Source organism: Aedes aegypti, unplaced genomic scaffold, assembly GCF_002204515.2.
Source record: "Aedes aegypti strain LVP_AGWG unplaced genomic scaffold, AaegL5.0 Primary Assembly AGWG_AaegL5_hic_scaff_1759_PBJ_arrow, whole genome shotgun sequence".
NCBI classification, from domain to species: Eukaryota; Metazoa; Arthropoda; class Insecta; order Diptera; family Culicidae; genus Aedes; species Aedes aegypti.
The window spans coordinates 211,851-239,503 of NW_018735222.1; the positions used below are offsets into that span (position 1 = coordinate 211,851).

The following is a 27,653-nucleotide window of genomic DNA, read 5'->3' on the forward strand; positions in this document are numbered from 1 at the left end:
ATACCTTCGAGATGGTGGACGAGTTCCTCTACCTCGGATCCTTGCTGTCGGCTGACAATGGACCAATGCACGAGTTCATTATCTGACGTTTGAGCGGAGCTGTGTTATTTATGTGACCATGGCAACTAATGAATATGGCACTGCTCAAACGTCAAATAGTGAAATACGAAGGCGCATCATCAGTGGAAGTCGTGCCTACTACGGTCTCCGGAAGAAATTGCGGTAACGAAAGATTCACCCCCGCATCAAATGCGCGATGTAAAAAACGCTCATAAGACCGGTAGTCCTTTACGGGCATGAGGCGTGGACTATGCTCGAGGAGGACTTCCACGCTCTTGGGGTTTTCGAACGCCGAGTGCTAAGGACGATCTTCGGGGACGTGCAGGAGAACGGCGTGTGGCGCCAAGTTTGACAGATCGCAGTACACTTTTCACGGCATTCTAGATTACCTTATGAGCCATAAAACATTTGTCTTTGGTCGGAACAAGAAGGCGTGGGGCGCAGCGAGTTAGGTGGATTGACCAGGTGAACCAGGACCTTCAGAGCGCGGGTCGCAGTCGAGGATGGAGAGAAGCGGCCATGAACCGAGTGAATTGGCGAAATGTTGTTGGCGAGGTTTTATCAAGCTAATTGATGTAAAAGCAAATAAATAAAATAAATGTGCGTCTAGCAAGTAATGGTTGAACATAAGTCTTGACATCACGCGAATGAAATCTCAACTTACGTCCAAACCTTTCCACCAGGCTTGCAAGGAAACTCTAGGAACTATGGAATGTAATCACCGTCCCAGTTGGCCATTTAGCCAATCGCTTTGCCAACCGTAAGAGAACTTTGACGTACTAAATGAAACAATTCATCGTGTGAAATTCTTCTATCATATATCTCACCTTCCTCAGCGCCCACCTTTGCGAGAGAGTCTGGCTTTTCATTGTCATAAATCAAGCAATGTGAGGGGACCCATACAAAGGTAATCTCATATGATTTTTCAACCAGTGCACACATATGCTCTCTTATTTTTGTAAGAAAATAAGATGCATGCTTAACACGTCCGGAGAGCCTAAGTTCAGGCTATTCGAGAAGATGAAGAAGTGGTCTGCGGGCAGTTTGAGATCATGCTGCCAGCTCAGCAACATAAACCGTGCAAGGTTCCTGAAGTTTTCGGAAGGCGGAAGAGTTTTTATTGAAGACACCGAAGCCAGTGGATCCATTTATGCGGGGCCCGTCAGTGAGATATCTCCTGTAGGAATCGACATTCTGGTACTTTGCGTTAAAAATACGTGGGATAGTAATACATCGAAATTGATCTGGAATTCCTGGAATAGCTTGTTTCATGGTCAGATCGTATTCAACAGAGGAACTGTCATTGGTGAAGCGTACACGTGGAGGGTTATAACATGGAAGGCTAATGTCAGATGACATGTACTGCCCATATTCGTATAACAGTCCCATGTATATAGGAAACACCATAGAACATGGGACTGTTATGCGAATATGGGCAGTGTAGTAGAGATAAACACTTATGAATTTTGACTGAGTATTCAGTTTGAGCAATTCTTCGAAGTTTTCGATGACGAGTGTGTTGCTCACTCCACATTTAATAAGTATTCTTAGCGAGAGCTTCCAGAATCGGTCCTGTAGCGGTAAAACCCCTGCCAGTACCTCCAGGCTCGCATTATGTGTCGAGTGCATACATCCTAAGGCGATACGCAAACAACGAATTCGTTCCAATTTAATCAGGTGGCAGTTTGCTGCTGAGAGAAAACATAAAGAGACATACTCTAGAACAGAGAGAATGGTTTTATAGAGTTTTATGAGGTCTTCCGGGTGAGCACCCCACAATGTTCCGGAAATTGTTCGTAGAAAATTGATCCTTTGTTGGCATTTTTCCGTTAAATACCTAATATGGGTTCGCCAACTGCATTTTGAATCAAACCAGACCCCAAGGTATTTTGGAGTCAAATACTGGTCGATGTCTGTTCCCAAAAGCTTAAGCTTTAGTTGGGCTGGATTCCGCTTCCTAGAAAATACAACCAGTTGAGTTTTTTGCGGCGCAAACTCGATCTCTAAATTTCTAGCCTAAGTGGATAGATTATCAAGGGAATTGTGCAATGGTCTTTGCAAGATTTCCGCTCGTGGGCCCTTCATAGAGACCACAGCATCATCTGCAAGTTGTCTCAGCGTGCATGGTTCTTCCAAACAGTTGTCAATATCTTGAACATAAAAATTATAAAGCAAGGAAATTAGACATGAGCCTAGGGGAAGACCCATATAGCTAATTCTGGAATTTGTCAGTTGACCGAGAGTGCAGCTCATGTGTTCTTCTGACAACAAATTGTACAAGAAATTATTCAATATCCCAGGTAGTCCACAATTGTGCAGGCTTTCTGACAATAACTCAATGGAAACTGAATCAAAAGCGCCCTTAATATCCAGAAAGACTGAAGCCAATTGCTCCTTGTCAGCAAAGGCTAGTTGAATGTCTGATGAAAGCAACGCTAGACAATCGTTTGTTCCTTCACCCTTGCGAAAGCCAAATTGAGTTCTTGAAAGCATATTGTTTGATTCGACCCAGTGATCGAGTTGTGATCGAATCATTTTTTCCAGCAATTTCCTTAAACATGATAACATAGCGATCGGGCGGTATGAGTTGTGATCGGACGCTGGTTTCCCAGGCTTTTGAATAGCTATTACTTTGACCTGTCTCCATTCGGGAGGAACAATGTTGTACTCCATGAATAAGTTGAACAGGTCAAGCAACCGTCTTTTTGCGATATCAGGGAGATTTTTAAGAAGATTGAACTTAATCATATCGCGTCCAAGAGGGGAGATATCTAATGAAAGAAGAGCCATAGAAAATTCCAGCATAGTGAATGATTTGTCCAAAGCATCATCTCTCTGGGTTTCCCAGAAAGGCGGGTGAGCTGGAACTGAGTCTGCCTCTCTGCTTAGCAGTTTTTTGCTCCCTCACAAAGAGGCAAAGGTAGCACGCTGCACTAGAGTATTTCACCGAACTCTGATGATGTTGAGGAGTATTATCAAGCCTGTCCATAATACGTCAAAATTGACATGCAACATGTTAAAATTGATTAAATTTCTAGCAGTACAAATCTTTCATAAGTTCGTGACGGTCTCAAACCAGGAAATAAAAGATGCTAACGTTATTTGGCGGTCGTATCTCGGAAACAACCTCTTACTTTTTTTGCTGCCAGCAGCGGCGATGCGAAAACTTTTGCAATAATGTTCAGTTGGGTCAGTGGCGTAGCTAGGGTTTTTGGGGCCCGGTGCGGAGATCGATTTAGAGGCCCCTAAAATTAAGGCGAACGCCGTTTAAATATAAGACGCTAATGTGAAATCGACTGTTGAAATAAACTTTGAACAAATAACATTTGTTGAATTACTGAAGTGGTGGTACTTACGTTGATATGTTGTGTAAGTGGTTTAATGGCATAAATATCAATTAATGAGCCTACAGTTATTCTTTTCTACTTTCTTGGTCAGAAATACATTAGTCTACTGAAAATTATCGAGAGGGTTTCCAGTGAATTACCATGAAAGTAGGAATATACAATGGCAAAGTAGTACTGGTAATCAATGATTCGTATACAGCGTATTCTAAGAAAATTTTGACAATTCAATTTAACATTTAATAATGAATAAATTTGCCTAAAGTAGCTTCAAATAAAATTCAAACAAAATGAGCTCCACAGATTTTTTCAGAAGTTCATTCTGTCATTTTTACGAACTTTCTAAGAATACTATTAAAAAAATAAACGCAGAATGTTTCTAAGTATAATAGAAGTTACCTCATGAATACTTTCAAAGATTCTTTCACATTTTTTTTCAAGCAAATAATAAGTACTCCAAGATTTACCATCGTTTTCTTAAAATTTCTACCAAAGTTCTGATTACAGCATCTTCTAGACTTCAATAAGTATTTTCTCCATGGTTTTTTAGAATTTCTTTCAAAATTATCATTCAGATTTGATTCAGGAATCACTCCAGAGATGGTTCCTAAGATTGTTTCAGGAATTATTGTAGAAGTTCTTAGAGAAATTTCCCAAAGATGTCTTCGAAGAATTTTCCCAATCATTTTCCCAGGATATCTCCAGAAAAGGATCAAGGATTTTTTTCAGGAATCATTTGTGAAATTTTTCAAAAATTCAGGAGATATTTCAAAATGAATCCTAAAATATACGCAAAACAATTGTGCTGTAAAAACTACCATTTAACTTAAGCGCTCACAACGGCAATTTTCAGCAGATTACAAATTTGCTTGATTCTACCATGTCTGTAGTCGAAAGTAACCCTTGATGAACTCCTACAAAGTTCTTTGAAGCAACTCCTGGGCTCTTGAGGAAGTCTAGAAGGATTTTGAAGATAAATTGCCTATATGATAGAAATTACTAGATTATTTACTGTAGTATAAGATGAACTTTTAAAGAAACCATGAGACAAATTCCATCCAGAATGAGTCGAAAAAATAAAAATCGTGCTCGATTGTCTTCGATTTGTATTGAATTTTGCACATGTTTTTGGTATGATGGAATAAGTGTTTTCCATAGTAAAATTGATCATTTTGACTCAAGTGTAACTTTTGGAAATGGCCTATAAATTTTTGCATGCAACTTATTTGAAAAATTCTAACTCCAAAACTGTTGATTTTAAAGAAAAATGTTCTATTAAGAAGTTGTAGTGAGCCATTTGGACTATAAGAAAAAAATATACATTGAAAAATATTTCATTAATTTTCATAAAAAAATAAAAAAAAAAACTTAAATTCTAATTTACAAAATAAAACCCATTTTGAATATTTTTTAAATTTTCACCATAGAATCTTGATAGTAAACAGATGTTTGGGACAAACTTTCATGGAGGAGAAATTTTGAAGAAAAAAGTTTTTCTAAAAACAACGTTTAGTAAATTTTCAAAATTTTGATTTTTTGTCAAAATAATTACGTTCTGATGATACAGTAAGCATCTTGAAATGATTCTAAGGCATAATGATTATATGAATAATTTATTTAGAAGTAGCCATTTTTGAATTATATCGAGTTTAAGGTGAAGATGAATCGTAGCCAAAGTTCAAATTTTCAAGAGCACGGATCTGCAGATCCGAACATCCGTTCAAGCTGAAAACTTAATCGATTGGTTCCTAGCTGGTGATGACCAATCGATTACACAGCGTAACAAAAATGACATTTTTGCGTGTCTCAAGGATTAAATTATGTGTCTCTAGTAGATTTGGGGTTGCTGAATCTGGTGCCATTCTCAGAAATGTTCCAGCACGTCACAATTTTTAGCTACAGGTCGCCAAAGTTGTATAAAACAATGGTTTTATTCATGTTTACATGAAATTTAAAGTACGATTTATCAATTTTTTTTGTGATCTAATCCGCCAAACATGCAAAATAGAACTTGAACTTTCATTTCAGACATAATTTGATTGAAATTGCGCGATTAAATTTCGATTAAACCGATTTTTTCAACATGCTTGCAGTCTCCATACAAAATTCTTCGTTTCTTCTATATGGCAAAATACAACAATTCTCTAAACCATCAAAAAATAACTTTTCCGCATCGAAAGTATTACAAACTTTGATGATAAGTATTGTTATACACATAAAGTTTGAATTCTGTGGCAAATTAAGCCAATATATTACCTTACAAGCTGGCAAACTTGCATGCAAGTAAGCTGAAATAGTCATTTTTTGCATTTTCAACAGTCAATATCTCAAAAACTAGACGTGCTATGATATTTCTGAAAACGGCAATGGATTCAGCAACCCTTAATTTAGTGAATAGCAGTATTTTGGTGCTCGAGACAAAAACGTGTTCCGCAGTGTTATGTTTTCAGCACAAACGGATGCTTAGTTCTCCAGATCCGTGCTCTTGAAAATTTGAACATTGGCTTCGATTCATCTTCACCTTAATGCAAGAAATATTATTTAAATATTAAAATACATTTTCATTAGTCATTCGTGACTTTCCATCAAGTAAAATAAGTAAGTGGAAAAAAATATGGTCTTTACTCTCGAAAACGTATTATTATTAATGGAGAAACGCAAATAACTAATGAAAATGGCATATTTTAATATTTAAACAATGTTTCTTGCATTAAACTTGATATAATTCTAAAATGTCTACTTCTAAATAAATTATTCATTTAATCATTATGCCTTAGAATCACTTCAAGATGCTTACTGTATCATCAGAACGTAAATCAAAATTTTGAAAATCGACCAAAAGTTGTTCTAAGAAAAACTTTTTTATTAAAAATTTCTCCATCATGAAACTTTGTCCCAAACATCTGTTTACTATCAAGATTCTATGGTGAAAATTTAAAAAGGGGTTTTTGTGTTATTTAAAATTTAAGTTTTATTTTTGATTTTTCTATGAAAATAAATAAAATATTTTTTCAGTGTATATTTTTTTCTTATAGTCCAAACGGTTCACTACAACTTCTTAATAGAACATTTTTCTCCAAATTCAACAGTTTCGGAGTTAGAATTTTTCACATAAGTTGCATGCAAAAATTTATAGGCCATTTCCAAAAGTTACACTTGTCAAAATGATCAATTTTTCTATGGAAAATACTTATTCCACCATACCAAAAACATGTGCAAAATTCAATCCAAATCGAAGATGGTCGAGTTCTGTGACTGACCGATTTGGCATGGAATCCTTCGTGAAGATTATCCATGGAAAAAAAACACGAGAAATTGTTTAAAAAAACGGCTGGAGTAATTTCGCATGAAATGTTATAAGAAGCTTGAGAGAAATTGAAGAATCCCAGCTTCATATCATCAATTGAAGAAATCAAATCAAATCCAATTTAATGAGGAATTCCTGAAAGAGTATCAAATATATTATATCGGATAATCCCTGGAAGAATTTCAGGAGCAATTCCTAGGGTAAATGTGAATAAAATCTTGAAGGAATCCAAATAAAACTCCTGAAAGGATAACTAGAGAAACTGGCATAGAAATTCTCGTAGATCTTCCTGTAAAAATCTCCGAATGAATTTCTTCAAGAACTGCAGAATGATTTTTATTTCCTAAAAGAACTCCTATAGGAAATTTTGGAGATCTTCTAAAGTTACAACTGGGGCAGGAACTGCTAAAGGATTTCCTGGAGCAAATTACGAAAAAAAAAATCTCTAACCATCCCTTAAAACAACGCTGGAAGATTTTGTTTTGGGAAACCTGGTGGTGGAATCAATATTGAAAATTCTGAACGAGATCCCAGAAGCATACCTGAAAAATTTTTCGTAACAATCACTAGAAGAATTTCTGAAGTTTTTCCTTCAGGAATCTGAAAATTAATTCCTGAAGAACTTGTGAAATAGTCTCTGAAGGTCTCCCTGGGATCTTGAAGCAGGATTCACTTCAAGCAGAATAAAGAAAAAAGTGACTTTAGAGACCTTTCATGATTAAAATAGACTTTTAAGACCTTCCGTTTAAAATAGAGACTTGCATTAAAATAGAGACTTAGCCTCTAAAAAGAGATCAGCTCTGAATGTGTACAAACCATGTCCCGAAGATATATCCATAGTAACTGGTCTATTGTTCCAATTATAAATGGTATGAAAATCGGCTTGTTTAAGAATGTAGTCGGTAACATACCTACAAATCAGTTCCAGATACGATTTTGGGCCCCGCATATTTGGGCAGATCCACCTGAGTTACAAAATTAAACCGATTTATCGTTTTAGAATAGATTTTGAATGGGTATTTACCGTGAAGGCCCCATACTCTGCGCACTTAACGCTTTTTAAATTTCAAACAGCTGTAATTAAGTGAAAACAAAACACAATACTCTAAAATTTTGGGAGCAAATACTTATTTGTCTTATGTAAAAGGAAAAAATATAAAAGCTTCATTAAGTAATGATTTTTATGGCAAATTTTTAATTTTTCTGAAGGGTGTCCGTGTCCCTAACTCTGCGCACTCATTTTTGCAATGCTCCTTATTCTGCGCATTTAGGTTCCTAACTCTGCGCACTCGATAAATTCTTTATAACAGTTGCTAAAGTTTACTAAAAGCATTACTAGCATTTAAACTCTTAATTAATCTTCATTTTCTTGCTTTATACGGCTTTACGTCCCCGGTGGAGCGTGGAATGTTTCTAACATAGAAGTATACTAACTGCAGTGAATTTTATCTTTAATTCAATCCTTGATAATGGATCATTAAAATAACCAAAACTGCCGCTATGGAAAGCATAGATAGCGCCACCGTAGCCTTGTGTGTTTGACAGAACAGCAATGCTGTCACAATGTTGAATCCCATATACAGTGGCGCCTTTGTTTTGATGCGGTGAGCACTTGCAAAAACTACCTTCAATGATCCATTACTGTTACTGAATGCCATTAAGAGCAACTCTCAAAATAATCGAAATCATCATATGATTTCCAAAACATGTAATTAACTTAGTTTTCTAAAATCTAAACCAACATAAAAAAGGGTACAAATTACGGAAAATTAGCTTTTTCACTGTTTATGTATTTTCACTAGAAAATATAAAAAGCAAATTTTCTTTGGTTCGGTTCGGGTCCGGGTTTGGTATTAAATAATTGTCTCGGATTCGGGTCGGATCCGGATTTGAAGAAAATAAATAAGAACATTTCTATTAAATACGCTTATGAATAGTTTAAGCGAAAGGGTATATCCATTCTTAATGTATTCTTAATGTATCGAGAAGTATCGCCGCTCTGTATAAGCGTGACGTAATTAATGAACGATTCCTATTGCAGATCGATAACAGTACTTTATAGGCGTTTCTATATAGCAAATACGATTAAACCTTGATGTTCCATTACTCGATATTGACTCATGAAACTATACAAAAAATCAAAATTATTTTATTGCATGGTTAGGGAGCATTCAAAAATTACGTGCATCGTTCAGGGGAGGAGGAGTCTACGAAAATGTGACAATGCATTAGGTACTGTAAAAATCGCGACAGTGGATTGAAGGGACAGAGTGTAGAAATCCTTAAAATATGATGGACGTCATTTCCTAATCTTCTTTTGATGGTTCCCTCAAACAATTTTCCAAAGCATTTTCATTCCATATCTCGATGGTGTCGACAAGTCTATGGTTCCCTTCAATATCAACCTCTGGAGGGTTGATTGTATGTTGAAAATGACGTTTTATAACTGCTGCGCAAAGTAAGGAACATAGTTGAAAAATGGTTCCTTACTATGCGCACTTAAGAAGAATAAGAAAATGAAGAGAAAATAAGTTGCACTGTGCCAGTGATGATTGCTCGATTAATAAACTAGTGCATACGTACTAAAAATCTGAAATATATTCTCTTTAATTTGCTTCAAATGACTTGAGTGATGAGGTACTCCCTTAGCATTTTTGCTAACGGGTAGTCAATTTGGACGTTTTTCAATATTTTTAAAGCTATTTTATTTTTTATTTAAGTAATAAACGTAAATTTGTCAAGAAAATTCTTCGCGTACTTTTTAATACTATTGTAGCATTGTATGAAAAAAAGAATTTAAACAAAAATTTAAGTATTTTACCAGATTTTGGTGGATTTTGGTAAAAGTGCGCAGAGTTAGGAGCTGCGCAGAGTTAGGGGCCCTCACGGTAGTTTACTTTAATCACTATACCATTGATCATGGGGCCCCTACACATTGCCGATCAAGGTCACCTTCAAACTGAATTTGTATCTACTTGTTAACGTGTTAGTTTTCTAGAAATCAAATTCATTTCACCATTTGGGGGCCCCCATGAACTCGGGGCCCGGTGCGGACCGCACCTACCGCACCCCCCTAACTACGCTACTGAGTTGGGTTTTTCTCGACATGATGATTTTCCTAATGGGACTGTATTGCGAGTATGAGCAGTAAAGATCTCCATAATAAAGATAAGGGATGGTACACAAATTATGTCAAGCTAAATTTCAACTTTTGTATGAGTCCTCCGAAATTTTTGTAAGGTTTGTCACGCTTGGTTCAACTCCCTTCCCCCTTGGAGCGTGACGTAATTTATGCATGACCCTTTAAGATAATGTCTAGCGAGAAAGCATCTGGTTCAGGCATAGTGCTGCCATTAGAAAAAAAAAGTAGAATCGAATCGATATTTCTTTTTTAAATTATGCGTCTAGTTTGTTCAGTTGGCTTTGAACTATGACGTGATGGCTTTCTCACACACATAAGTCCAATGCGGCTTCTTATTATCGCTTTTTATTGCGTACACAACGAATTTAGTAGCGTATCATTGAATAGTACAAATATTTGCCGGTTTTTCTATACTCACCTAATAGTGCATCAGATTCTACCTTCGATATTCCTTTGACCTTACTCAAACACGTCGAAACGGTGTCCTGAATTCTTGGCAGCATGGTTCTTCCCTCGCCGCACAAGTAGAGCTTGGTGTTGTCCTCCAGCAGAAGCTTGATGAATTCATCCTTCTTGTCCTCGATGATGTCCTGCACAAATTTGTACCTACTGTCGGCATCTCTGGAAAATGCATCGTACACTTTATCGAGCACTCCCAGCTGAATGTACTGCTGAATCTCATCCTGCATCAAGTAGTTACGATCACGATGCCGACAGCTGGTCAGTAACAGGGCTGTACCCATCTTGGACTTTTTGTTGAACTGTTTGGCCCGTTTTCGAAACTCGAGGAATCCCATGTATGGCGATATTCCCGTACCGGGTCCAATCATTATGATGTTCTTCTCTAAATCATCCTCGCGATACTGGAAAACGGGCTTCACCTGCCTGAGGTACATATAAATGTACTTGTCGTACCGAGCTGCGTAGAGGAGCTTATTTTCCAGCATGGTAGTTGTGATGCCAGTCCTGCCATCGTTCAACATAGCAAAGACGATGCGAATTTGGTTTCCACGGTCATAATTCGCTATCGAGTACGGCCTAGCTTGCAAGCGTGGAAAATGTTCGATCAGCATGGCCAGTGATGGACGGCAGGAGGATAGAATTTTGAGCAAATGCATAAAATTCATTTCATTCTTTAGAACGAATTCATTGTAGAACGATGCTCCCTCCTTGGATGCAAGGATTTCCAGAAGCCTTTTCTCACATGGATCAGAAGTATAGTTAGCTAGCACTTGCAGGGTCAACTAGAAAGAAAAGTGAAAAGCAAATTAGCACCGGTTTACTGTAAAAGGCACGACGCATTATGTGGTCAAATATGACTTCTTAAGCTTTCAAAAAAAACCCACTGCCAAAGTGAATCAAAAGACTGGAGAATAGGAACCGGCTCTCTACTTACTTTTCGTGGAATGATTCTGAAGTCCAAACATTCCGTCAGCAGTCGCCGAGGCGTAATGAACTTAGGAACGTACGGTGGAAGCTCCGGATTTTTCTTCTTCACCGGTTTGGCCAGTTTGACCTCGAACACGCATTCGGCTATTTCGGTCAGGTGCATTCGGTCCAGCACGAAGTTAACGTCGGAGGCAAGATTTTGTGTAAGAATGCCAATCACATCTCCCGGAAAGTAATCCGGCATGTTCTGAAAAAGTTTCGCGAAATTAAAGAAATTTGATACCTAGTTGGAATTCAATAGAATTCCACTCACGGGGGGCTCCTTGATCGAAACTTCGTAAACGGTTTTCACTCCTTCTCCTTCGGCAAGCACCTTGTAGCTGATAATTCCCGTTTTGAATACGGGTCCTGTTCCGAAAGGCTGCTTTGAATTGCATTGCAAATGATCTGGAATCTTCAAATTGAACATTGGAAAATAACACAAAATTCGAAAATGGGAATGAATTTCTTTACTCACCACTTGACCATTTTCCGAACGAATAGTTTCGATGTAGTGTAAGGGTAACTTCGGCAAACTAAGTGTTGTATTTTTAAATTGTTCTATAAAATCCATTTTACAGTTGTGTGGATTTGTTTTAATAGTACTTTGAACTTAACTTTTCAAGATTTTTCCCAAGCAATCCGCGGACCGCCAACAAAAACTGAACAAGTTTTGTTTGTTTGCTTGTTTTGTTGAAATGAAGCCTTCATAATCATCGCAGCGTCTCGAAGCGGCTTGTCAAATTAAACATCGCACATTGGACCTGCACGGAAACGCGTTGTTCTTTGAGAATAATCCACACGCCGCTTGATCCAAATTCCTTTCAATCGCCGCAAAATCGCTAGTGTGGAGGTGATGTTAAATTAACGTCTCATGTTTAAAGTAAATTGTCTCGTGTGAATAGTTCAGGCCCATGGCAAGAGACGACTTCTAGCATAGTCAACATCTTGATGTGTTTACCCATTTTCGGGTTAATTGAATCGAGAGTGTAATCATTAATTGATGTTTTCCCGGATAAACTGAAACCACAGACAAACAGACGTAACACTGACGAAATTTTCATCGCCCACTCATTTAACGATGATTTCAAATTCGCTATATTACAAATCTCACAACCAGAGGCGCGCGCAACGTTTTTCTTCGCGTTTGACGTTTCACACTACCGCCATCTGCCGGTCTTGTTGCACGAAACACCTTTTCGTGCGACAAGCTCACCAGATGATGATGGTGTAAACTGGGTGATGGATTTTGAAGAAATTTGTTCTAAGTGTTACGTCTGTTTGTCTGTGCTGAAACCATACAGCCACTGTTTCCAAAACTATCCACAACAACTTACGACAATATCTTAACAGTTCCCTATAACATCCAAAGTAACAATAAACCAACACTATCACAAACGGTTCTGACAGTTCGGGAAATGGTAATTGAACAAATAACAATGTGGGGAATAGGCGGTTAAGTTATGTAATCATTTTAAAACGCTGATTTTCTCGAACAAAATTTTTCGTTCATGGTTTGTCAAATAGTAGACATACTATCCATTTCACGGTAAGGCAAACAGTAGAGGAATTGTTCAACTATAAAAATTGTATGGAAATGGAGAACGTATGCGGTATAATTGATTTATTGTCTTTTATGATTGATTATTCCTTTTTATCTCATATACATGTTGGAAGCAAAAGAAAAACAATGGACAAAATACAATCTTTTGTAAGCGGTTTTATTCGAGATCCTTCTAGAAAAAAAAATCTTGTGCTAAACTGATATGCCACTACGATTCCTTCTTCGGCAATGATCTCTAGTTCGGCAATCATCTCTAGTTCCGTTCATTTGGGTCTTGTATATAAACCTAGAAGTTTTAAAGCTCAATCACTTAGATATTACTATACAATATTTAGCGCTTACCATACATTTCGGGTATACGATCGTCCACTCGCCCATCACCGCCTCTTTAATCCAATGGCCTATAGTTGTTCAGATGCATCTGAAAGCACCAAACGTTAATCCAACAATCTTACGAATCCAGCAACCGGCGGCATCCGCTATCGACCGTTCCGAAACTGGATGTCCTGGTGGAATTTAGTTCTGGAAAAAAACGCGCCACTATGTAACGTCTATATCTGCATCTGCAAAATTAACACTAACAGCACAATAATCTCAGCATATTTCAATTGAAATCCATAAATATTAACGAAAAAACTTCCTTCCGGTAAGTTTTTTCGTTTTCCTTCTTTGTCGGGTGTTGAATCACTGCGTCCAATTAACTTGAACTATTGTGATATCCCCTTTTACTGTATGTATAGTACATACATCATCCAGTGACATGTATGTCACTAAATGATCTATGTACTTCTGAGCTCATGAACACCTTATTATTGAAAAATAATGGTCCTAAGCTGCAGTGTGAGGATTCCCCCAGTCTGGTGCAATTAGCTTAATAAAGCCTATAACATTGCTGGGGGTTGCGATCCTTATATCGGCAGGCTCTGAGAAGGGCTTACCAAATATCCTGGACCTACAATGGATTTGTGCACTGCAATAGCAGATGAGGTGTTCTGATGTTTCTCGCTCATCGTCACAGAAGCGACAGTTGGAGTTTTGAACAACACCGATCTTTTGTAAATGGTATCTGCTGGGGCAGTGTCCTGTTACTAGACCAGTGTATAAACTGAGATCCCTTTTGCTGAGACCTAATAGTTGTTGGGTTTTCTTTGGGTTTATATTTTCAAGCCTTTTTGACTGACTCGTATTAGGAGATGCATCCCAGTTTGATGAGGTCTGGCTAACCAGCCAGTTGTTCAGTTCCATTTTTAAGAAACTGTCTGATATTCCGAAGAATGACTCGGGGCCAGTGAACCTATTAGCAGATCCGTTTCTGGCCAGCTCATCGGCAATTTCGTTTCCCTCTAGACCCGCATTGCCTGGGATCCAATATAGGTTAACTCGATTGCAGAGAGCTAGTTTTTTCAAAGCTAGAATGCATTCCCCCACTAGTTTTGAGTTACACGTGTAAGTGTTAAGCGCCTGAAGAGCCGCTTGGCTGTCGGAGAGAATACATATACTTGCGTGTCTGTATTTCCTCTTCAGGCATAGTAACGCACATTCTAAGATAGCATATATTTCTGCCTGAAATATTGTAGACCACTGTCCTAAGTGAATTGAGGTTTTGTTCGGGGTCCGTAGACTCCAGAACCTGCCAGATTATTCATTTTGGAACCATCTGTGTAGAATTTAATAGACCCTGGAGGGATGTTGGGTCCACCTTCTTCCCATTCTTGACGAGAAGACATGATCACCTTATAGGGTATGTCATAGTTGACTACCATTTCCATCCTGTCACTACACTTTTCTACAATTGGTGTTACGGATATGGTACAGAGAAAAATACTCGGTGTGTCTGTTCGTTACAAAGAGCTTTACACTGTAAGACCAAAGTACCCTTTAAAGGGTAAAAAAGTACCCTCTTTGAGAGAAACTAGTTTAACTCATAAAAAGAGTAAAGGGCCTTTACTCATTAAAGAGTAAACCGCTTGTACGTCAAGTCAACGAGTGATTTTTACCCTCTATTCCAAATGAATTTTGTTTGGAATGAGAGTAAATTTTACTCTTTTTTTGACTTGAATATTATATGATATTAATTAATAGTAATGAATAATGTGCAGACAAATAATTGGGCGTTTTGTTTAGCAGTTTATAGAAATTTTATTAAATTAATGTTCTATATCTTGTGAGCATGCTATCTTTCATATAATTAGCTCCCGGACATGGTCGCTGTTTCTGTGTGGCGTCTCGCTTCAGGCCGCAATGACTAATCATGATGCCATATCACACCGAACATTTTGTTTAGCCGACTCATTCTGTAAGAATATCAATATTTCTTTAATTAAGAACGAGATGGGTGATAAATCTCGATTTATCACTAACCTGCAAGATACTGCTCAATAACCTGCGATCAGGATACAACTTCGGTCGCACAGAAAGATAAAGACATAAGATTTTCTTCACCCATTAAAGAGTAAACCATTGGAACTTACGAATGGGCAAAATTTACCCATTATGCAAAATTTTGAAATGCCCCTATTTTTGACAGCTTCATATATCAGAAAAAAGTGGGTATTTTTTACACCTTATAGGGTAATGCACTGTAAGACCAAAGTACCCTTTAAAGGGTAAAAAAGTACCCTCTTTGAGAGAAACTAGTTTAACTCATAAAAAGAGTAAAGGGCCTTTACTCATTAAAGAGTAAACCGCTAACAGTAACAGTGTGTCAAGTTTACAGTGTATTCAACTGAATCATCTATAGCGGAAGTCAACACTGTAAACTTGACATTACCCTATAAGGTGTAAAAAATACCCACTTTTTTCTGATATATGAAGCTGTCAAAAATAGGGGCATTTCAAAATTTTGCATAATGGGTAAATTTTGCCCATTCGTAAGTTCCAATGGTTTACTCTTTAATGGGTGAAGAAAATCTTATGTCTTTATCTTTCTGTGCGACCGAAGTTGTATCCTGATCGCAGGTTATTGAGCAGTATCTTGCAGGTTAGTGATAAATCGAGATTTATCACCCATCTCGTTCTTAATTAAAGAAATATTGATATTCTTACAGAATGAGTCGGCTAAACAAAATGTTCGGTGTGATATGGCATCATGATTAGTCATTGCGGCCTGAAGCGAGACGCCACACAGAAACAGCGACCATGTCCGGGAGCTAATTATATGAAAGATAGCATGCTCACAAGATATAGAACATTAATTTAATAAAATTTCTATAAACTGCTAAACAAAACGCCCAATTATTTGTCTGCACATTATTCATTACTATTAATTAATATCATATAATATTCAAGTCAAAAAAAGAGTAAAATTTACTCTCATTCCAAACAAAATTCATTTGGAATAGAGGGTAAAAATCACTCGTTGACTTGACGTACAAGCGGTTTACTCTTTAATGAGTAAAGGCCCTTTACTCTTTTTATGAGTTAAACTAGTTTCTCTCAAAGAGGGTACTTTTTTACCCTTTAAAGGGTACTTTGGTCTTACAGTGAAGATAACTATATGAAAGGTGTGAAGGGTATGAAGCATGTGAAGGATGTAAGGCACATTTACACTTGACATCAAATAATATAACATCCTCCCTTCTTTTAATAAAAGTTAATTTTTGCTATTCCGTTGCTTATTAGCCTACTTTTCATCAATTAAATGAGCAACAAAATGGCCTACTTTTTCTAACAAAAGAAACAGAACTGAAAAGTGCTACTTTTCAGCACTGTTTTGGGTGCCGAAAAGTAACACTTTTTAGCACTTTTTTGAGAATCGCATTTAAATATCATACATGCATTGGACGATCCAAATCCCACTCGTGTGGCGATTCTGTTTCGGCATCGGGTCGTCTAGCAAGACGAAGATGAGGTAGTAGAGTTATCTAGTTCATAGCTTCCCAAACTTGAATCTCGCGACCCCTTACCGTCTCACCAGTTATTATTGATAAAACGAGCAAGGTGACGAGAGGTCGGGGGGTCACGAAAGCCATGTTTGAGAAACGATGAACCAAAAAAAATCCGATGCGTGCAGACAACTTAGCACATGAATAGTGAGTGTACAATTCGGTATAAAATTGCAAATAGCATCTTACCTGGGTTGTCCTCGAACATCTTGACCACCTCCACGCTTCTAACCATGCTTCTAAATATAAAGCGTGAAAATGTGTGACAGTCATGTAGTACGTATATGTATCGCAGCCTACCTGATTGAAAAATATTAAGCCTGTACGACGCATGGATGGCCACGTGGGTTATTCTGAAATATGATTGTGATCCTAGATACAACTCGATTAAACGGTTTTTTCGTAATAGCAAAAAATTTTGTATGCAACTCGTTGAAAAACTTGATTTTTTCAGCACTCGTCGTATTTATCCAACTCGGCAAGCCTCGTTGGATAAATGTACGACTCGTGCTGAAAAAATCATCATTTTGCAACTTGTTGCATAAATAACTATTTTGCAATTCCGTTGCAAACCAATCAACTTTTCATTGAGAAGTTGATCAACATAACGGTCTACTTTTCCTACCGAAGGAAACAGTGCTGAAAAGTGCTACTTTTCAGCACTCTTTTCGGTGCTGAAAAGTAGCACTTTTCAGTACTGTTTTCATAGGCGTCAACCCACTCTCTTCATGCCATGCTTATTCTGGGCAGCGTGTGAGTCGAGACGAGTCTTTCTCACCTAGAGTGTCGTGAGGCGACTAATGTTTATCAAATGGAAGCGAGTCGACACCTACTCGTCTCGCACAGAATAAGCACAATTGCATCTGATTCTGTCGTATACTGCCCATAACTGCATATTTGTAACATTCGACAAAAGTAGGCATTGAGTAAATGGAATACAAAGTGTGCATTTGATGGCAGTATGGAAGGAATCTAAAATTTCTAAAAATTACCAGGAACTCAAAAGTGCTTATTTGAGGCTGATATTTTGTACAACTCATATCGCATACTAGGTGAATTGACAGAAAATAATTCTGATAGCAATTTCATTGCAATTACATTACGAGGCACATTTATAATCTCAATGTGACTGTTATGCGGTTATAATTACCAATGTGACAAAACAACTTGGTATTTTTTCGAATTTTCTAGAACAATCTCACAGATTTCAGTAAGTTGATCGAAAGTATTTATCATTTGATGACTCTCCATGGTATTAACTCCATTTTGTCAAAAATGTCGAATGTGACTGTTTTGCAGTTATGGGCAGTATAGCGAGGTGGCAATTCTCGACTCGAGTGAAGTGACTTCCCATTTGGTTTACACGGCGAGTCACTTCACTAAAGTCTACATCCGTTGTGCGATCTGGTTCCGACACAAGTTAGCGACTGATGTGGGATCAGATCGTCAGCTACTGTCTGAGCGTTCTTACCTGTTTATTCTTCCAATAGGGAATATAGATCTGCATGATACCGATGGGAGCAAGAAAATTTGTGACATTCATGGGTACTGCTGTATCACGGCCTACGTGATTGAAAAATACTGAATTGAAACAACGCTTGGCTGTATGCCCATGTGGGTTCTATTGATATGTTTCTTTGTGCTTCTAGAGTTCATCCAGTTGAAACGGCATTTTTCGAAATAGCAAAAAATGTTGTATGCAACTCGTTGCAAAACTCGATTTTTTCAGCACTCGTTGTATTTATCCAACTCGGCGAGCCTCGTTGGATAAATGTACAACTCGTGCTGAAAAAATCATCATTTTGCAACTTGTTGCATAAATAACTATTTCCATCACTGACTAAACTGACGTGACTCTTGATTGCAGACGGTAACCGAAAATATGCAACGGTCAATTCAAATGATGAGTGGTCGCAAATGTCAAACTGATGCAACGTCAATAGTACGAAGGTGACATTTATACAACGAGCATCTTCATCAGTCAAACCAAACAATACACACTGGTTTCAAACTAGTAAGGTATGAGTAAAATACTAAATCTAAAATAAACTAAATCAATTTCGTATGATGCATTTTAGTTTTGTCAAAACTATCGACAATCATGTGAGTCTGATTCTAAAGCAATATATTTGAGTCAAGAAAATTTTATTTCGTAAAGGAAAGCTTAGATTTTTGTATTCTCTATTTCCCAAATATGATTAAATATATTCCTCGTATTTTTACCCGAACATGTTTAGTTTTTCCTCGGAGTGCTAAAGATTTGTCCGTCAAAGTGTTTCTTTACAAAAACCACCAGGTGGAGTTAGTGTTCCAACGTATTTTCATTCAAATATTTGGCTATTATTCATGAAGCAAAATGCTCTAGCCACCACGTCAGTTTAGTCAGTGTTTCCATTACAAAGTCATGAAATTTACTTGGTAACTTTTTTTCACGTTTCGGTCTATCCTTCACATTTGTGGTGCTTTTGTTTAGCGTGTTGCTAACGCTTTGGCTATCCGTACGACGCGACGCTTTCGACGCGTCCGCGTTATCAACCATATCAGCAGCTGTCTCCCTGACGACGGACGTCGTCGCTGTTGTCTCTGCATTACTTGCCATCACGGTAGGCGCTGGTTGCTGTTTATCTGGTTTACCTGTCGAGTCGATGCAAAGTGGAGAAAAAGGTGTAGTGTTGTTGCTGTCATACCGTGAACCATCGGGAACCGAGACGAGCGGGCTTGTTGCTGGTTCTTTGCGCGGCCTCACGGTAAAAAGAAGCAAGGTATTATACTCCGAAAAATGACATTTGGCTGTGACGTCATTCCTATCGCAAACTAGAACGAGTGCAAAAGAAAGCAAGGCTTGCTCTCTTTTACTATCCTGTAAGCTTCATGCTTGACGATAGGAATGACGACACATGTTTTGATTGAAAACCGTTGTTTACACGTGGTAATAGCCTACCTTGTTGTGTCTACCGTGGCGCGGCCTAATGTTTACCAGATCTCTCCGGTAACAGGAACCATCCACGTCAACCAGATACGAACGTTCATTCAGCTTTTCTCGGATGACTGCTGGCGTCCAAGTTTTATTGTTATCCGGGTGAACTTGCACGTAAACCGGCGAGCCAGTTTGCGGTGCGGGCAAATCTCGAGATTTGCGATCGTAGTAATATTTCACTTTTTTCTTGCTTTCCAGAATCGTTTCAGGAACGTTCTGCACTGTTCGAGGACTATATTTTTCAAACGAAGCTGGCACACCACATCTTGTGCTTCGTGAAAAGAGTCTGCTTACGGGGCTGCTACCGATCTTGTTGGGGATATTTCGCCAATGGAGTAAGACATACCAAATGTCCTGTCCGGTTTCGTCTGCCTTCTGGAGCAATCGTTTAGCAATCTTCACAGCTGCTTCTGCCTTGCCGTTGCCTTGCTGATGGTGAGGAGAAGACGTCGAATGCTTGAAGTTCCATTTGATTGCCATGTCCTTCATCTCATCGTTCACGAAATTAGTTCCGTTGTCGGTGACTATGATTTGCGGAATACCGTGTCGGGAAAAATTTCTTTTACAAGTCTCGGATAGGCTTTGGCAGACATGTCTTTTAGAATGTCTAGCTCAATGTAGTCCGAGTAATGGTCTACTGTTACGAGGAATTGATGCTTCCTGCCACGGTATGTTGCAAAAAATACATCCATCGAGACAATTTGCCATGGATAGACGGGAATAGCATGGCTTTGCATTGGAGGTTTCTGCTGGGAAGGAGCGTACTTTGCACAAACAGTACATTCTTTTACCACATCCATAATTTGCGCGCTCATACCTGGCCAGAAGATGTTTTCTCCTGCGAGTTTCAAAGTTGATTCAATGCCGTTGTGACTCACATGTACTCTGTCAATTATGGACCGCTGTAGTGCACTTGGGATGAGAATCCGATCGTTCCTGAATACGAGCCCATCTTGTGTTGATAATTCGTTCCGATATTTGAAGAAGATTTTTACTGCTGCTGGTACTCGCTCGATGTTGCTGGGCCAGCCGTTTCGAATGTAGTCAATTGCAGTTTGTAATGATTCATCTTGTTCGGTGGCTTTCATGATGCTATTCAAACAACTGTCTGATATAGCCAAGTAATTGCTTACATTGCAATCCTCCAAACGTTGGAAGATCTTATAGATGTTCTGCTTGCAATATTCATTGTGCTTGGTTGAATCATCATGAGGTGCACGGGATATTGCATCTGCTACTACGTTTTCCTTTCCGGTGACAAATTCCAGCTTCAGTTGGTACCTTTGTAGATTCAACAGCATGTGTTGCAATCTCTTCGGAGCAGTTAGAAGGGGCTTGTTGAAAATATTTATCAATGGTTTGTGATCGGTTTTAACGGTCACACAGGGGTTCCCAACGACCAGCTGGTCAAAACGCACGCATGCGAACAAAATTGCGAGCAATTCTTTCTCAATTTGTGCGTAGTTTCTTTCCGTATCGGTCAGCGTTCGGGATGCATATCCTACGACACCATTCTTTTGAAACAATGCCACTCCTAGTCCAAAACAACTCGCGTCGCATTCGATCGTCAGCGGTTCATTAACGTTGTAATACTGAAGCGTGGTTATATCGGACACAAGTGACTTGACTCGAGCGAATTCATCATCTTCCTCCTGGTTCCATTGCCATGGCTCCTTTTCTGAAATCAACCGACGTAGCTTGGTAAACGACGCACTTAAATTGGGAACGAAACGACTCAGATATGTAACCATCCCAATGAACCGATGCAATTCAGTTCTGTTTGCTGGGACTGGATTGTTTTTTATTGACGAAATCTTGGTGTCATCTGGCTTTAACCCCTCGGTTGAGCGAACATGACCAAAGAATTTCACAGATGTCTCACAGTGTTTCATTTTCGCCTTGTTGAGTTTCACGTTGTTTTGCTTTAGACGTTCAAGTAGCTTTTCCAAGTTAGCATTATGATCCCGAAGAGCTTCTTCGACAGTTGCCCCGCGACCATAGATCAGAAGATCGTCTGCCAGACATTCCACTCCATTCAAACCTTGGATGACTTCCTGTAGTTTAGATTGGAATATTTCAGGAGCTGATGAAATGCCGAAAGGAAGCCTCAGCCAACGATATCGGCCAAAGGGAGTCCAGAATGACGTCAGTCTGCTGCTTGGCTCGTCTAGCACCACGTGCCAGAATCCTTTGCGTGCATCCACGGTAGAGAAAACCTTAGCTTGACCCAACTCCGGCAAAATTTCATCCAAGGTAACGAATTGAAGATTGGGTTTTTTCAAAGCCTTGTTTAACGGAATAGGGTCCAAACAAATGCGAATGGACTCGGACCCTGCAGTACCACGTTTAACAATGAGAATATTACTCACCCACTCTGTGTGATTGTGTTGTTTCGTGATGATTCCGTCTTTTTGAAGTTGATCCAGTTCAACCTTCAGCTTGGGACGAAGAGCGATGGGGACCCGGCGAGGCTGTTGTATTACCGGAGTTACGCTTTCGTCGATCTCCAAACCGACTTCGCCTTCCATTTTGCCATATCCTTGGAAAACGTCGCTGAATTTATCCACAATCTTTTCTGCTTCAATGCGATATATTCTCAATACATCCACTGATGACGATGATTCGGCCGGTACCATACTGACGGCGTTACAAAACTTGATCAGGCCAAACGTTGTACACACCTTCAAGGACAACAACGGCCTATGGCTAACGTCCACGACCTGGAGCACAAGTAGATATTTCTTGGATTTACACCTGCACGGTATTTTCACTTGACCCAAAACGTTAATTATTCCACCTCCGAAAGCTTGAAGCTTGTATGGTGACGGGAGCAGTTCCGGATCGCACTCTCCAGTTAGCTTGCACAACCAATCGTACCCAATCAAGCTAGTATTAGCTCCCGTATCTAGCTCACATTTCACACTTTTCCACTTGTTGTTTAGCTTCAGTGATATTTCCGCCAGCACGTGTCCTCCTTTCTTCGAGTTGTCAAAAATCTTGCCAATTTCCCCTTCGATTTCGGATTCTTCTGACTGCTCGCTATATTCATCCTCTGGATCGCTGTCATCAGAAGTGTCGTCATTTATCTTCTTGATTCTGCGTATACGGCTTCGTTTCGATGATCCGGATGTGTTCTTCCGGCAAACTTTCTCAAAGTGGTTCTTGCCGGCGCATAATTTGCACTTTTTACCGAATGCTGGGCACGATCCCTTTGTGAATGCATGCCAATCTCCACAAAACTTACACAAACGTGCCTTCGATGATGCTGCTTTTAGTCTATTAAATTCCACCATTTTGTCCGACGAAAGTGTCTGGACATGTTTAGCAGTAATTTCCTCCACATTTCCTCCAAATTTCGCTGACTTTGCTAGTGTCTTCAACCGGGCCATGTAGTTGTCGATGCTTTCTTCGGTTGTCTGATTGGCTGTGAAAAAATCCAGCCGGTCTACGACGATATTCCTGGTACGAGTAACTTTTGTCTTAATGGCGGCCAGCACGGCCTCTGGTGATACTCTATCAGCTGCCATCAGGTCGAAGTTGGAAAATTGTTTCAGAGCTTCCGTGCCCACAACTGACAGCAGAATACTCACTTTTTTCGCATTTTCCGTATCCGGCCATGCATCCATGCCGACCGCTGTACAATAATTCTTCCAATTATCCTTGAAAAACGAAAAGTTTTCATCCATGTCCCCTTTCAAACATAATGGCGGAGGAAGCGGGACATTTTGAGCGGTGGCTGCTACTGCTTGGGGCTCACGCTGCTGATGAAGCAGCTTCTCGAAAAGTTTGGTTTGGTTCTCCAATATTTTTGCCAGTTCTTCCATGTTGGCTTGATACACGACGAAAGTTTGAATCGCTTTCTAAACGCAACTTTAAACGCGACCTCGGATTATACGATGTCCGACGATTCCAAACGTTTATTTTTATTCCGAACTTTATGCCGCGATTACTTCTGACACCATGTTACGGATATGGTACAGAGAAAAAACCTCGGTGTGTCTGTTCTGTTACCTCTGAGATAGGTCCCAATATTTATTTTCTTCTTTTTCTTTTGTAAATATTTATTCTTCGTTTTTGTTTTGTCTTCTTCTTGTAAATACATATAAATAATTATCCCCTAACTATAAAATTTGTAAATATAAAAATATGATAAATGTAAATAAAATTTGAATTCAAATTCCCTCCCATAAAACCCTACATCGTTATCCTTCCTCTTGCACTAAAATAACATGGCGCGCACTACCAACTGCGCAAAAACAAACCGCTCCCGGGAAATGTTCTGCAAACACAGATTTTGCAACATCAAAAATTCCTTAAAAGCCAATGTTGGAGAAGGCCAAGGCCTCTTTTCGGTAACAAAGTTTGAATCGTTAAAACCGTACGTTGTCTACAACCAAGTTAATCCTCTTCGCAGGAACAAAGTTAGAAGTATTGTGAGACGCGAGTGGTACAAAGTTGCTGCCTTCGCGGGTGTATACCGACCGTGAGTGTGCCAATTTGTCAGCCCTGGGATACAGTGGATAAAGTATCGACGAAGCCGCTTACCACCCCTCGACCGTGCGCGACGAAAGGCCGTTCGCTACCCCTCGCCCGTCTAGAAGTGTGAAGTGCGCCCGGACACCAGCTCGAGAGTCGACATCGAAGTGAGAAATTCAGCGGGTCATCACGGAGTGTCCGAACTGCGAGTCGCCCGACATAACCGACCGACCGGCGAACGACAAATGATCCGCCAACCGGCGCACAGTGGGACGGAATCAAAAAAAGTAGGACATGTGGGTTTGCGCCAAAACTATCGGTTTTAGCGTTTTGGTGTCTTCTGCAATGTTTCTTCTTTTTAAAAGTACTTTATTATAGAAATAAAAAAAAATCGTTTTCAATTGTATACACTGAGAAAAAAAATTAACTTTTTTATTTTTTCTCAAAATTGAAAACTACCTAAGGAAGTATTGTAGGTAACGTCATTTGAAGAAACTTTGTCGAAGACGAAAAAATTCTAGCTCTCATACTTACTAAGTTATATGGTAAAAATGATGTTAACCCCCTTAAAAATGATTTTTTTGCAATATCTTTTTTATATGATTTTTTTAATTTTTACAATGTTCTACAATGTTGTAGATACTCCAGAAATACACATTTTTGCTGAAGAGACTAAAGCGCTATCTCTTATTTTGAAAGAGCTATGAACTATTTCTTCTTTTTTATACGTCACCTTTAAGCTGAGCAGACGTTTCTCACAACGATTGGTCAAATTCCTCCGACGATGAAGATTGGGAAGAAAATGATTTAAATGAGCTCTAATTATAACTCCAGTAGAAGAAAATATTAGAATTCGATGAATTTGTTGAACAAATATGAACTAAATTTGGATGAAGGAAACATCTCCGAAAATAAATCAATATTCTAACATGAGTTAAAAAAGGTACTCCAATATTGAAACCAATTGCTTACTATTGTTTTGCAATACATATGAACCTCAAAAGCAATATAAAATTATTCAGAAGCATAATATGTCCATCATAATTGTTGAAAACTGCAATATTATGTTATAACATCAAGATCGTTAAACTTAAAAAACATTATTGATCCCATTGGATCCCGCTCTGGTTCATATATGTTTTGAAAGTGTGTAAGTTACTGAACAGTATAACGTCAAAATTAACTGCTACTACCTGCAACTTTGCAAGCTGTTAACCCTCAAAGATGACGTATAAAAAAGAAGAAATAGTTCATAGCTCTTTCAAAATAAGAGATAGCGCTTTAGTTTCTTCAGCAAAAATGTGTATTTTTGAAGTTTCTACAACATTGTAGAACATTGTAAAAATTAAAAAAATCATATAAAAAAGATATTGTAAAAAAATCATTTTTAAGGGGGTTAACATCATTTTTACCATATAACTTAGTAAGTATGAGAGCTAGAATTTTTTCGTCTTCGACAAAGTTTCTTCAAATGACGTTACCTACAATACATCCTTAGGTAGTTTTCAATTTTGAGAAAAAATAAAAAAGTTAATTTTTTTTTCTCAGTGTATACAATTGAAAACGATTTTTTTTTTTATTTCTATAATAAAGTACTTTTAAAAAGAAGAAACATTGCAGAAGACACCAAAACGCTAAAACCGATAGTTTTGGCGCAAACCCACATGTCCCACTTTTTTTGATTCCGTCCCACTGTGCGGCGCCAGGTGTAGTGCAAAACCAATTCCTATTAACCCTATTCCCCTTTCCTTGAAATTAAATAAATCTAACAATTGAATTCGAATTTTATAAGCCTTTGGTAATTATTTATTTTTGCTACGATTCCCTTATTTTCTATCTTTGTTGAATTTCATTTTGCTGAATTAGTGTGGGAAGTGTGTCCGCCCAGAAGATAAACGATTCTCCCGGATAGACCCTGAGAGGGCTTAAATGTAAATAATTCTGTAAATTTCTTAGTGTTAATTTTTTATTAGTGTATTTTTTTTTATTTGAACTTTTTCTTAGCTTTAATAGAATTAATTTAATTTGAATTTGAAAAGTAACGTGTGAATTAGATAATTGTCTTACAGTTCGTTACAAAGAGCTTTATTCAACTCTCGCGTTCAGTATCATAAGGGCGTAACTGCAGTTTCGAAGAAACCGAGAAAATCGATATTAAAGTTTTCAACAAACAAAAAATTCACGTATTTTTTTGTTTTAAATTGAATTTGTCTGAAAATTTATACGAATACTATCACGCCATTAGAACATCCAGTGCCAAATGAAATACCCGTAAATTATACTGGAAAAAGAAATAAATTGTAGTTACGCCGGTATGTCGCATTGGAAAAAGTTACGCCACGAAGCAAAATCATAAGTTTTTGATAAATTAACAATTTTTATAGCACCAAACAGATTCTGAGAGACTCTAATAACTTTTTGTTAAAATTTCATGCCTACTGGAATCGAACCAGCTTCTCAAGTACGTACACTTAGGACATATTTACAAATAATGAAACAAAACTTTCTTCGATAATACCATGTTGGTGTTCATGTATCGTTTACAGCTAAGATACAAGGAAAGTTTGTCAATTTTCAACCAGAATTTGATCGAATTATTACGAGTTATTCTACACTGGTTCCAGATTGTCCTTTTCTGTTCCTACAACATTGTCTGTACGAGAATCCGCTGTGTACTAGAATCCACTGTGCACTAGAATCCGCTGTGCTGTTTTTAATGATGATAACACAAATTTACTGAAACATGTTTTGACTGGTTTTTCAACATCACTCACCTACAACTGCAGTATATTTCTTCACCATTTCTTCAGGTGTAAACCATACTACATCCTCGAATGCATCGAATTTAAGCAACTGCGCCATATCGTGTGTAAAATGAAGAACTTATACGGAGCAGCAAATATTTTCTGTTAGACATTTTGTAAACACGGAATAGTATCGCACTTGGCATAACTTCAACAGATGATGACCAGAAAAGTTACGCCTGACGTATCTTTTTTCCCATTGCAGTTCTGTAGTTACGTCAAATTATGTTCTTGAAAATATGGTATTTCTAGAATGTTTTTAGTAATAATTGTTGGTAGGGTTATAGTTTTGGACCTATAGAATTCAAATATTACGAAATCTCATTTCCCGCCAAAACTGCAGATACGCCCTTATGATACTAAACGCGAGATCTATAGCGGAAGTCAAGATAACTATATGAAAGGTGTGAAGGGTATGAAGCATGTGAAGGATGTAAGGCACATTTACACTTGACATCAAATAATATAACAATTGGATTTATAGAAAATTCATTTAATATACTGAGGTGACCCGTAAGATCACCTGATAGTAGGGGTTTTGTTCGTTTCAGCCTCAACGCATTTTTCTCAGTGTCCAGCTTTATGAATTGATCCAGCCGGGGCAGATTAAGCATCGCGTCTAAGGCAGAGGTGGGTGTACTGCGTGCTGCACCAGTAATTGCTATAC

The 27,653-nt window shown here is 38.3% G+C and overlaps 1 protein-coding gene and 1 long non-coding RNA gene across 2 annotated transcripts; both read right to left on the bottom strand.

The window, feature by feature from the left end:
* Positions 1–10,182: 10,182 nt before the first annotated feature.
* LOC5578478 (methionine synthase reductase) lies at positions 10,183–11,985 on the bottom strand. Its single transcript, XM_001656951.2, has 4 exons — positions 11,760–11,985; positions 11,556–11,696; positions 11,250–11,489; positions 10,183–11,097 (listed from the first exon to the last, which is right to left on the bottom strand). Exons 1-4 carry the CDS (start codon positions 11,853–11,855, stop codon positions 10,219–10,221), a joined length of 1,356 nt encoding a protein of 451 aa, XP_001657001.1. The 5' UTR covers positions 11,856–11,985; the 3' UTR covers positions 10,183–10,218.
* A 998-nt stretch (positions 11,986–12,983) lies between these two features.
* On the bottom strand, positions 12,984–13,517 carry LOC110680738. Its single transcript, XR_002502971.1, has 2 exons — positions 13,188–13,517; positions 12,984–13,131 (listed from the first exon to the last, which is right to left on the bottom strand). It is a non-coding gene; the product is annotated as an uncharacterized LOC110680738 (long non-coding RNA).
* Positions 13,518–27,653: the final 14,136 nt, after the last annotated feature.